The following is a 12,199-nucleotide window of genomic DNA, read 5'->3' as shown; positions in this document are numbered from 1 at the left end:
AAACTACCGTATGCATTATCTTAGATTGGAATTAACTTAATTTGTAAGTTTGTAATTTGTAAGTACAATGGAGTAGCTAGACTGCTATAAGATTATTATGGAGTAGCAAGTTTTTCCCATATTAACCAATTGCACAACAACAGTACTTCCTGAAATTAGACATGCTTCTCTATTTCCTGTCCTACACTATTGGATGAAGTGATTAATCAGGTGTGCCTGACTGCAGCACAATGATCAGGCACACCTGAATAATCATTTAATCAAATAGTGTGAGATAGGAAATAGAGAAGCATCTAACTTCAGGAAGTACTGGAGTTGTGCATATAGTGAATTGTGTAAGCATAGGTCTCTAGCTCCAGTTCTGTCCCGAGGCTTAGCTCTCCAACCCAAACTAGCACACCTGATTTTACTTATGGCTGCTGGCCATGTCCTTAATTAGCTGAATCAAATAGATGGAGAGCTAATGCAGGTACTGCCTTGCTACTCCATAATAATCTTATAGCAGTCTAGCTACTCCATTGTACTTTAAATAAATTAAGTTCATTCCAATCTAAGAATGCATATGGTAGGTTTTTTTTTTTACTGAAGGCCTGGATCAATTCATCAAGACTATGTGAGAAGACAGTATGGAATACAAACTTATCCATTATGTAACCAAGGTCAAATTCATAGCAACTGTGCCTTAACAGACATGAACATGACAGCCAAGGTTCATTGTATCTATGTAAAATGTCATTGAGTGAACATGTAAATATAGTGTTGCAGTCTTTAAAGTGTAGCAGTCTTTAAAATCACACAATGAAGTCAACTGACAGCCTGGCATTTGCAAATAAAACAAGTCAAGAGATACAGTTTTTATAGATTTATTTGTGAAACCAATGCGAGCCTAGAATCTGAGCTTCTGGAAGAACCATTTGTTCTTGCCTGTCTTGTATCTGTGGAGAGAAGAAACATGTTAGAAAACAAATTAGAGCTAAAACTGGTTCACTTATTGAGGACCTCTGACAGGAATGTTCTAGTACGCAGATGCAAGTGCACTGTTTAACAGAACAATACAGCAGGTCTATATCGTCTGGTGAAGACACACCTCTCCTCAAACTTCATCTTTGCCTCCCGCCTGGCTTTGCGTTTGAGAGCAGGGTCCCTGAAGACATCCTTGTTGACAACGGTTTTGTCCAGAGGAATGTCCACAGAGTACCTGAGAGCAGAAAAGATAGCAGGGGAGTGAGTGAGACAGGAACTATTTTACCACTTTACTTTACTCTTTCCTCTGCCAACAGAATTGGGTACAATAGTCAAAGCATAATGTAGGTTGTGTTCTATTGAGTAGACTGACGCAAAAAAAAAAAATTGGGAAATTTCAGCTTAGATACGAAGTGGATCCACCTCTTCCATCATCTCATTGAATGCCCCAGCTAACTAGAAGCTTGGTCTGGTGAACGTGACAACAGACGGGGTAGCCGTAGAGGGACAAACTCAAGCCGAGATTCAACTTTACCACCCTCAAGGAGTGGTGACCTAATAAACCACTCCCTCTGGGATCCAACCATACTTGGATCTGGTGAGAACTCAGCTAACCAAGTTAACAATCAGACCACTCAGCACATGGCAGGATAATCCATCCATAGTAGCATTGACTACACAGGGTTTGGGGCTGAGCCAGCCAAAGCATGGGATGTTAGCAGAACAGATTGACCACTCAAATGACTACTACAGGACAGCAAATCTAGACATGTCAGGTTAAGTGGACACCAGGACAACTGCCTTTTCTAATCATTCTGCTCGTTGCAACTCGCCAACCAATGTACGGAGCTATAGCAAACAATGGATGTTTGTAAATAATCCAGGATAAATGTTGAGGATGCAAACTTTGCAATGCAGAGTAGGGTCTACCGTCTACCTAATCCATTTTAACCACCAACATTTATTCCAAATGTGAAAAAACATGACTGTCCTGTGCTATTCCATTAATATTATGCTTCAATTGAATCTCCTTCATAAAACACTATTATCCACAGTTAAACAGGCCATTTGATAAACAGGCCATTTGATTCACTGCATCTCCATTTCGCATTCAGATTCAGAGTAGGCCTGCCTGGCTATGGTGTTACTGTGTCCGCCCATCCACGGTGTATTCACCAAGTCATCACCTTCACACCGCCGTTCTACCCATTTAGTTCATTTCCCCATATCAGCACCAAATATCAGCATCAAATAAAACTCATATTTATAAAATAGTCTAACCGTGTTAACAATAGGCTACTTGGGTCTGAGTAATCACAGTACTATTAAACAAGTGTGTGTGTCTGCCCCCCCTTACAGGCAGCACAGAGCAGCTGCTCTGAGTCGAGAGCGAACCGTTAGCCTACTCTGTTTACGTGAGGGGAGAGGGTGGCTCTGTTAAAGGGCTTTATTGGTTGTTCTTTTAAAGAATGCATGTATAATGTCACTTTTAAAAAGTGATGTTTTCGCCTACCTCCAAATGACTGACTAGTATTTACGTAAGCCTATTATGTGAACTAGTAGGCCAGCTCGGGTGTCTATGCAAGCCGTCATCCTGTCTTATTCCTAACCTGGCCACCGAGGACTGGCTGATGCCATGAACTAGCTGGCTAGCTTTTATCAGCCTAGCAGCATTCTGTTCATAACAGCGATTTGTGCAGGTGCCGTCACGAGTACCCTGAATTTGGTGTTGTACACCATGTCTCCACGCTTGCCTGCAAATGCGCGATCACAGTAAAGCAAGATATAAACGTTCTTCTCGGTCCTGTGCTTCTTTACAAGTGCTTTAATACAAATACATTAGTGTTGTTCAAAGTAAGGGACAGGTCTAACGTTAGAGATCAAACTAAGCACTCTCTTATTGTAGATGGTGTTACCGGTGTTGTCATGGGTTTATTCGTCGGTGGGAAAAAATCCACATCATGTCATTGCTAATTCAGATCTTTATACATTTTCAAATATGCATCAATTCCCACTGGTACTAACCTGGTGGGCATGAGGTGATTATAGTTGTACACCTTCACGAAGGCCTTGATCTTGGACCTCTTGGCAACCTCCTTCTTGCCCATGGTTGTGGTCACCTTACGGGGGTAGCGGTCGATGCCTGAGACAAGAGCGTGGCTGTAGGGGCGGTCTGAGGTACCATCATCAATGTTCTGGAGAGAGAGTTTGAGAGTGCAGTGATCGAACCTCTGGTGATATTCATGACAGTGTAGCCAACATTCATGCAAATACTTCACGCTTTTCAGTGGTTGAACATACGTGACATGAATGAATCCAATGTCTGAAGTTTACCTTGACAATGACTGCCTTGCGCCCAGCATAACGTCCTGCAAGGACCATCACCACCTTCCCAGGTTTCATGAATTTGCCCATCTCTGAGAGAAGAGAGAGAGATAGGATCCATTCCGTCAGCAATTGCAAGAAAGACAGAGCATTAGGACTGAACACATAGTTGGTACAATACTATACACCACAGCTAGCTAGCTTACCGGCGTATTTAAAATACAATACGTTCAGCTAAGTTAGCAACCTCTCATTCCACAGCAGTAGTGAATGGCTAGCTAACCAGTTAGCTTGCTTACGTTTACCATGTACCCCCGCCGGCTATTCCAGGAGCTACTAGATACTGATCTTTAGAAATAAGCATTCCCACACTAAGTGACGAAGCCTACAACAACTGTATAACGTTACGCCTCAATAAGTTACTTTTCTCGCTGCTGTTGCGAGAAACAAGTGGTATTTTTGAACCATGGAGCACGTCAGGGAAGCTGCCATGTTGAAACGCTAGCTAGTGAGATGGAAATGTAGCCCTGAATAAATGTCAAATTTCTCAATTAGAGAAACGCAATCAATAGAAATGATCTACAGGTCCTCTTCTTAAAATCGAATGTAACAGAGCAGATGAAGCAAAAAGTGTGCAAATATTTGTGTTTTTGACGATGGTTGGAGATTATTTCTATAGGAAATTTACTCACTGGTGCTGTTCTGTGGCTGCCGCTAACAGGAAAGGAAGTTGAGAGTTTTTTTGTGACCTTTCACATCGTATCAACAATGCGTCATTTCCTGATAGAGGTATATTGGCAAAAGCAGAGAGCTGTCTACTCAAGTATAGCTACGTTTTAATCCATGGATTCTGTGGTATTGTCAATTTAATTTCTTTATTATGTATTATGAACATGAGTTTGTTCAGTCTCGTCTCTGATGAATGAGATCTAATAAAATCGGAGGTCTATATATTCATTTTGAAATTCTATAATTTGAAACATACTGTAGCATTGAGTTTTTATTTGCTTATATTAATATAGTTATTAAACAAACAATATTACAGACTTCAGTGTTAGAGCTGATAAAAAATATGAGCAGGGAAGTAGCCTATAAAGTAAATACTTGTAGATAATTAATATCACACTACAATATACGTAGAACGGTGAAAATAGTACTTTGAAATGCACAACAATATCAAATGATGTACTCTAACAAAGATAATTTAGATATTCACAGACGTCTCAGCAAAAAGAACACCTTTCAACATAGGAAAGCCTGTACTTCCATCTACAAAATAAAGAATATACATCAAGATATGTTATGCATTTACATGTTCTACACAAAAAACTGAAAATATTAATAAAAAACAAACAAACAAATAGCTCAGAAGTAGTGTTACAATATAACAGATACCAACAGCTAATATGGCATCTGGCAGATGGAAATAACACAACAAACCTTTCACAGTTTAACAGCATCTATGGTTTCAACCTTCGGTACATTGGCATACTCTTACAACATGTGATTCACATGTCAAAGGAAGATAAAACGATTTCACTTCAAGTTTTTTTTTTTAAATGACAAATCAAAATGAAAGAATTGATATACCCATCACATCCCATAATCCTCTTGAATATTTATAATTAAAAACACCACAATTTAATAACGGAAAACATTCATCTATAGATATTATTCCCATTCTCCCTCACTTTTTTGGAATATTAAGCAGCACTTTATACAGGGTCTAAATGTCACTCACCTCCTTTAAAACACCCGATGCTAATGATCATAGCGTTTGTGATAGATTCATAAAGGGAGAACGTCTTCATGCAACAGTTGGTACAGTATCTGCACTTCTGAAACACCAGTTATTTGACCTGAGTGCAGAGTGATGGTCCAACAGTCTTCTATGCAAAACCTTCGTATACATCTTATACATATTAATGGACCAAAACAAGCTCAAAGTTTACACAAAGTTCTAGAATATGATGCTACTGTCTCTAAGTGTCATGAAGACTGACTGTAAATTTGGTCTCATCAGCGGTCACCCATGCTATGGGTGATCAATACAGTAGTGTATTACTGTATAAGGTCAGTTCTACCTCACATCTCTGCATAGGTCTGCGCAAACTCATCTCCATAGGGACAAGACATACAATTAATCACACAGAACCTGCATATAGATTTTCTAGTGATGAGGTAATCATACTGCCCATTAGAATGCAATGTAATACATCATTCATCAGCTCAAAGTCTTTAAGTGTAGGAATGCTTAATACAGTAGCTATGCAAAACCTTCAGGTCGTGGATATGATCATTCATGTGAAGCTGAGAACACTATATGAAATTGACCATGCAACTTGATTTGGGTTGATTAACTGTTTAATCATCCATTTTGGGGGTGGGGGTTCCCCAAGTGATTCTATTGGGTTACCCAAGTGATTCTATTAAGGTGCAATGTTTGACACAGGAACACCCAAACCATGCTTTCGCTCCTCAAGCTGATCTTTGTCTCTGCACTCTTCGGTCAGAGACTGATTTAAGATTTAATACCAATTAACAACACATTGATGTAACCAAACATTGATTTAACTATTCAATAACATGCAATAGCATTAACTGGTCAGCGAAGTACCACACAAAACAGTGGCCAGTGGGAGCTTCTTGAAGCAGCCGCAGCTAAAAGCATGGTTGGTTGCCTCTCTCTTAATCTTGTGATACCATCCTGATCTCGCAAGCTCATGTTCGGTCTCTCTCCGCAGATCAGTCCGGCCGACAGCCAGACAAGCTCCTTCAGCCAATCAGTGTAACAACACTTTTGGCAAATCCAGAGACAGAACGGCCAAAACGTCTTTTCCGCCGAGAAACTCTGCTACTGTAGTGCATACTCTTGTTCTTGTGTTTAATTAATGTTACTGAGTCTATTTCTGCAATAACTGCCCTTCTGGCTGTGTTTATTCTGCTAAGGTTAACGTTAACGCTCGTTGCTCCGGGAGACGCCACTAGCCCACTGTTTTTCCAGTGTGTCGTATTTCACGTCATCAACTACGGGAACCAATCAGGGGCCGCGTTCCACCGGGGGACAGAACGGCAGTTTATACGCTGTCCCTGATATGTCCCGGTCACGACGTAATGTCTGGAAATCCTTCTAGATTTGTGTGTGTGTGTGGGGGGGGGGAGCAGACTGATCTGTGGAGAGAAACAGAACGTGAGCTGGCGAGGTCAGGACGATCTGGCGAGGCCGCCGCCCCTCCCTCTCTCTCTCTCTCCCCCTCTCTCTCTCCCTCTCCCTCTCCCTCCCTCTCCCTCTCTCCCTCCCTCTCCCTCCCTCTCTCCCTCTCTCTCTCCCTCTCTCTCTCTCTCTCTCTCCCTCCCTCTCCCTCTCTCTCTCTGCTCAGAAGGCGTCCTTGATGTTCTTGAGCTGCCGCACCGCCAGGTCCACCGGCAGGTTGAACTTGAGGTGGCTGATGCGACCCAGGATGCGCAGCGCCCCCTCGAAGCCCGTCTGGGCCATGTAGCTCCAGGGCAGGTAGTGCTGGTGCACCAGGGTCCCCGACTTGCACAGCAGGTTGACCCAGGACACCAGGCGCTGCTCGTTCAGCGCCAGGCACACCAGAGCCTTGAACCCGGAGTCGGACCCCCGCTTATAGCGCTTGTGTTCCTGCAGCACCGAGTGGACGGCCCACAGCAGGGACTGCTTGGGAGTCACGGTCACCGGGCCGGCGCCCACCTGCAAGCTGAAGGACAGCGAGAGCCGACGGGCCGGCGACTCCACGAAGGCCTTGCCGTTCTTGGAGTCGTAGTACTTGACGAAGAGCTCCCAGGGGTGCATGGTTTGAGGGACCGAGCTGTACGGCAGCAGGCAGGCGATGGGGGCCAGGACCAGGCTCATCCCCTGGGAGGGGGCGTAGAGTCCGTGGGCCAGCAGGTCCCTGAGGGCCGAGGCTAGCTCCTTCCTCACCGAGGCGGTGATCTCGTCGCGGGGCCCCAGAGCGGGGCCGCTGGCGTAGCTGACCACGTGCTCGGCCGCCGGCTGCCGGCGGGAGGCCTGCACCCGCACCTTGTCCACCGCCACGTCTAGGCGCCGCAGCAGGGGCCCGTAGTCCTGCGCCCCGTCCCCCTGGGGCCACACGCCTTGGGGGACGCGGCCGGCCGCGCAGCCGAACTGGCTCACGGCGAAGATCTGCAGCACGGCCAGCGCCCGCTGGATCAGATGCAGACCCGTCTGGCGCATCTTCTGCGCCTGTTCTGGGTCCGCTGTGGAGGGGGCGAGGGGGGGGGAGGAAGGGGGAAGCGGGGGTCGTCAGAAAAATACTTCTTCCACGATGACGACAGTGGCGCTAGCTAGGTGATAACAAATAATAATAATAATAATAACTTTCATGTATATAGCGCCTTTCATAAAACCCAAGGTCGCTTTACATAGGGGCAGAACAGACAAGAGACAAACATGGTAGACAGAGACACACAACATTAAGAAACGGAAGCTAGAGGTCAAAGGCCATTTGCAGAGACCAAGAGGGAGAGACTGACCTTTATTCTCCTTCCCTCCGGGGGCTCGGGTGTGGGGGCCCGACGCCCTCGGCTGCTGGCTGTGTTCACCATCTGACAGGAGAGGGTTCCCCACCTCATCTGTTGGAGGAGGGCAGAGGAGCAGAGGAGAGGTCTCATCCGTTTTTAATGATGTCATACGGTAGCTAGGGGTGGGAATTGGTAGTGATCTCGTGATTCGATTCGATTTAGATTCTTGGGGTCACAATTCGATTTCAAAACGATTCCATTTTTTGATTATTGATGATTATCACGATGTGATGTGATAGATTATAATTTTCAATGAATTTTTCCCCTCTGCTGGGCCGTCAGCAAACATACAACATACAACAAAATGTAACTTTGGTGAAAAAAAAACAGACTGAAAACCAAATTGGTTGAAAACAGAATAAAATCAGAAAATAAATGTATGATGAATATAACGTGAAAATAAATAAAGAATTGCGATTCTTACATGAATCTCTCTCTCTCAAATCATAGTTCACCGCTGAGGCAAGCAGAAGGTTTAGTTCAAATGGTGGTTGAGAATTGTAAAAGTTGAACAAAACAAAGAGACCAGGGCACACCTACCCTGGATGAAGTTGATGAACATCTCCAGGTCTCTGATCTGGGTTTTGAGCTGATCCACCAGCTGCTCTTTGACCCGAGCCGGGTTGACGATCTGGGCGATGGCGGAGTCAACTCTCTGTCTCAGCTCTTCGGGGGTCAGGTTCCCGATGTCCTCGTTCAGGTTCACATCCAGCTTCTTAATCAGCTCATCAATGATCACCTACGAGTACATGAGTCATGAGTACATGAGTCATCATATCTATTTAGCGACCATCATACTGCAGTGTACAACCGGGCACTGATGGTGAGTGAATTATCAGTTAACTGGCATGCTCTCTGTAATAAAGTAAAGTTTAGATTAGGAGGTACTCAACGGATACATGTGGACCTTTGTCGGTCTTCGGTTAGCATACAACATCTTCTAGTGTGGTGTGAGGGAGGAGGTGTCCAGGGACCTACCTTCTGTCTCTCCATAAGAACAGACTGAGGCAGGGAGTCATAGCTGCCCTCCTGGTAGGCAAAGCACTCCAGGTCGTCCAGCTGGGTCTTGAGCTGGATGATGAGCTCCTTCTGCTTCTCTCTCTGGACCTCCATGCGCTCCCTCTTCTCCCACTCACTCTGAATGGAGGAGAACAGCAGAGCAGAGTCCGTGAGAATGTCTGAGACTGAGGTCGTTTTTTAAGCGAGATCTTAAAACATACCTTTTTAACATTGTCCATACCACGCAGTTTTACTTGTTTTAATGTCTTAAGTGTTCTTAATTTGCATTCTGTTTTAATAGTTGTTATTCTATTTTACACTATCTTTTCATTTTTAACGCTTTTACTTGTATCATTTCTATGAAATCTGTTCTCACTGTGTTTGTATGATTCATGTTTTTATCCGTCTCCTTTTATGTAAAGCACTATGTGCTACATTGATTTGTATGAATGGTGCTATAGAAATAAAATGACAGACATTGACAGTGAAGCGCTGGGAGAGAGGGGTCTATGAGAGGGCTGATGGAGACGAGGAAGAGGATAGTGCTGTTTACAGACATCACAGACCGCCACAGACTGTCACAGACCACCACAGACCATCTCAGGAGATTTTTTGTTTACATGTGAGTCACGCGAGTATTACTACATGAGATGAGATGATGACACCTCTACCCTGGGAAGAGATGGGACACTTCACAGTGTGGACACAGCGGGAGTCATACTCACCAAGTCCTCCTGCAAGCAGAGAACGGCACAGGGAGGAGATAAGAAAGTGCAACTGAGAACAAGGCTTTTATTTACAGGTCAAAGCAGCCAGAGGCTCCGCTGGAAGCCGCAGGAAGGAAACAGTTGGAACAATGTAAGTGGTTTGGTTTAATTTAAGTGTGCACACAGAGGCTAATACGCTGGGGCGTGGACAGTAGGCCGAGCCTGTATGAGTCACCGATACAGTTCCTCCATTTTCTGTTTTCCTCCAGAGATATGATCTCAGGAAGGGAACGGCGCGGAACGGAGGCGAGACGAGCACAGCCCTGATGCAAGCCAAAGCCTAAACAGAAGTGGCGAAGCCAGCCGCCCAGATCATTTCATTTCCTGTGAGCTGTTTGACGGGATACTGTGGCCGTTGCCTGTGTGTGTGTGTGTGTGTGTGTGTGTGTGTGTGTGTGTGTGTGTGTGTGTGTGCGTGCGAGAGAGAGCATGTAAGTATATATTGTGCACATCCTAGAAGCTTGCTTGTAACTATGAAATGTGACACATGTTAAATGACCAAACAACATGACAGCAATGGAATTATATTTGGGCCCCTGCAATTTGAAAATGTGGACCTAACTAATGAATTCAAATGAGAGAGAGAGAGAGAATGAGAGAGAGAGAGAGAGAGAGAGAGAGAGAGAGAGAGAGAGAGAGAGAGAGAGAGAAAGAGAAAGAGAGAATGAGAGAGAGAGAGAGAGAGAGAGAGAGAGAGAGAGAGAGAGAGAGAGAGAGAGATGACCAGGAGTCCTGACAAAACTCAACTCACTAAAGTGACTATAGGAGAAAGCCTTAGGGCTAATGTCACCTATATTTGTAGCTGTTGACATATCATGTCAGTATAGGAAAGTTGTAGATGTTTGTGTTGGCCGTGTCCATCATAAGAATAACAGGCTATATGAGGACAACTTACCGAGTTTTCAAGTTGCTTAGCATCCTGTGCTCTACACCCGACAACGTGAGGGCAGCCTTTGAACGCGAACTCCTCAAGCTCCACCAACATCCTCTCCTTCTCGTCTGTCTGAGCATGAACGATCTGCTTCAGTCTGAACTGCACCTGTGCGAAGTGAGACGTTAGAGCCAGCAGCGAGGAATTCAGCAGGTCCTGTTCGTCTTCAAGCTTCCTCAGTCTGGTTGTCATCACAGTCTCGCTGGTCGAAGCTGAGACTTTTCTCATCGGTTCGGTTGTGCCCCCCTTCCCATCCTCATCCTCCGGGCTGGCGACAGCACCGACGGGCGCCCATCTCTCCCCAGCACCGGCGACAGCAGCTTCGCTGTCCGAGGTAGACAGTTCTTCTGTCGACATGTTTAAGAGGTGAAATCGACAGGGACCTGCTCCTAAATCTAGGTGCCTGTGCCAATGTTTTGTTCCGCAGTTTAGTCACGTATTTGCAGATGAGCCGTGTATAAAGGAAATACGGATTAACACCGATGAAGCAGGTGCATCGCCATCTTTACGACGATATTCATTTCCCTGTCCTACGTCACAGGGGGGAGGGGCCGCAAGCAGCAACCCAAACAGTGCAACGTCAACATTAATGCCTCGCATTACCAGGCGGCTGCTTGACACGGCTGCCAGGTGCAGTTCCAAAACACTCACTCGCTCACTCACTCACTACTATTCTCAGAAAAGTGGAAAATATCTTTATTAATTGTCGCCCATCCGACCCGAGCTATTAAAACCATGGAGTGGCACTCGTCCGTTCATTCGTCCGTAGGAGATGTACCAGTCTGCCACTAGGAGTGCTAGCTAGGCTACTTGTTGACAATATATTTTCCTTTGCATACTCACAAAAAAATGTCTCAGTACAGGTAGCCAAGTGCCCTACTTTCCAAATCCATTGAGAATAGACATGTCTGTAGGCTACAGGAACATCTTTCCAAATCATATCCGGACGTAGCCTGTAACTTACATGTTTGCCAATTTATCAACGTGAGGCTGCAGCCTACGTTCAGCTTATGTGTTCCTATTTAAGGGAATAAGCATTAACAAACATGTCAAGCATAATAGGGCATTATTTTTATTAGATCTTTGAAATCATATTCCGACTCCGAATCCATGCTGTCCTGTTGCAAAATGTTCATGGTGCGCTTCTAGATAGGGTTAAGAAAATGAACTTTCCCCTTATGTCCGCTAGGAATGCTGTTATGCAACATGATATTTACAAATAGGCCAATAGCCACAGCCAAATGTAACCCGGGAGTGTCTACGCGTTTCGCAGTTTAGCGATAACACCATTGAGTTTAGGGTTAAGACCCTAACCCCTAACCCTACACCTGACCCTCACCCTAACCTCTATGGTGTTCTTGCTAAACTGCGAAAAGTAATCTCGCAACCCGGTAGCCAACACGCAAAGTAGGCTAGTGCATGGCGAACTGGGCTAGCTAACATTGGTCGCAGATGTCCTTGAGAGAGACCTTTATGGGAGGCTAGCTTGCAGCTCGTGTTTGCGTGTGTGTGCGCGTGTGTGCGGTCAGCTGGCCCATCCAGTTCTACTAGCTGTTTGACGTGAAGGACGGACGAGAGGTCAAAAAAAGTAAGGGGAAGGGGAATGCCAGGGTAGATGAATGAAGGAAGGAAGCAAACAAACTCACTATGA

General features: G+C 45.0%; 2 protein-coding genes across 2 annotated transcripts; both read right to left on the bottom strand.

Annotated features, from left to right (window-relative positions):
- Nucleotides 1-847: 847 nt before the first annotated feature.
- On the bottom strand, nt 848-4,013 carry rpl27 (ribosomal protein L27). Its single transcript, XM_084437623.1, has 5 exons — nt 3,981-4,013; nt 3,298-3,380; nt 2,989-3,158; nt 1,088-1,198; nt 848-935 (listed from the first exon to the last, which is right to left on the bottom strand). The coding sequence occupies exons 2-5, from the start codon at nt 3,376-3,378 to the stop codon at nt 887-889; spliced, it is 411 nt and encodes a 136-aa protein (XP_084293749.1). The 5' UTR covers nt 3,379-3,380; nt 3,981-4,013; the 3' UTR covers nt 848-886.
- Nucleotides 4,014-6,664: 2,651 nt separating this feature from the next.
- Nucleotides 6,665-10,905, bottom strand: rundc1 (RUN domain containing 1; the record flags this gene model as incomplete). The annotated part of the gene is made up of 6 exons (XM_084437596.1): nt 6,665-7,527; nt 7,804-7,902; nt 8,392-8,590; nt 8,830-8,988; nt 9,576-9,584; nt 10,513-10,905. The coding sequence occupies 6 exons, from the start codon at nt 10,903-10,905 to the stop codon at nt 6,665-6,667; spliced, it is 1,722 nt and encodes a 573-aa protein (XP_084293722.1).
- Between the last annotated feature and the right edge of the window lie 1,294 nt (nt 10,906-12,199).

Source organism: Borostomias antarcticus (assembly GCF_949987555.1).
Source record: "Borostomias antarcticus genome assembly, chromosome: 5".
NCBI classification, from domain to species: Eukaryota; Metazoa; Chordata; class Actinopteri; order Stomiiformes; family Stomiidae; genus Borostomias; species Borostomias antarcticus.
This window is presented reverse-complemented; position numbering and strand designations above follow the sequence as displayed.

Bases quoted from the DNA above. Each gene is read 5' to 3' on its own strand.
- rpl27 (XM_084437623.1), bottom strand. From the start codon at position 3,378: ATGGGCAAATTCATGAAACCTGGGAAGGTGGTGATGGTCCTTGCAGGA. The intron at 1,199-2,988 runs GTTAGTACCAGT...TTCTGCTCTCAG, and splicing joins AATCACCTCATGCCCACCAG to GTACTCTGTGGACATTCCTC. The intron at 936-1,087 runs GTGTGTCTTCAC...TTCTCTCCACAG, and splicing joins AAGATGAAGTTTGAGGAGAG to ATACAAGACAGGCAAGAACA.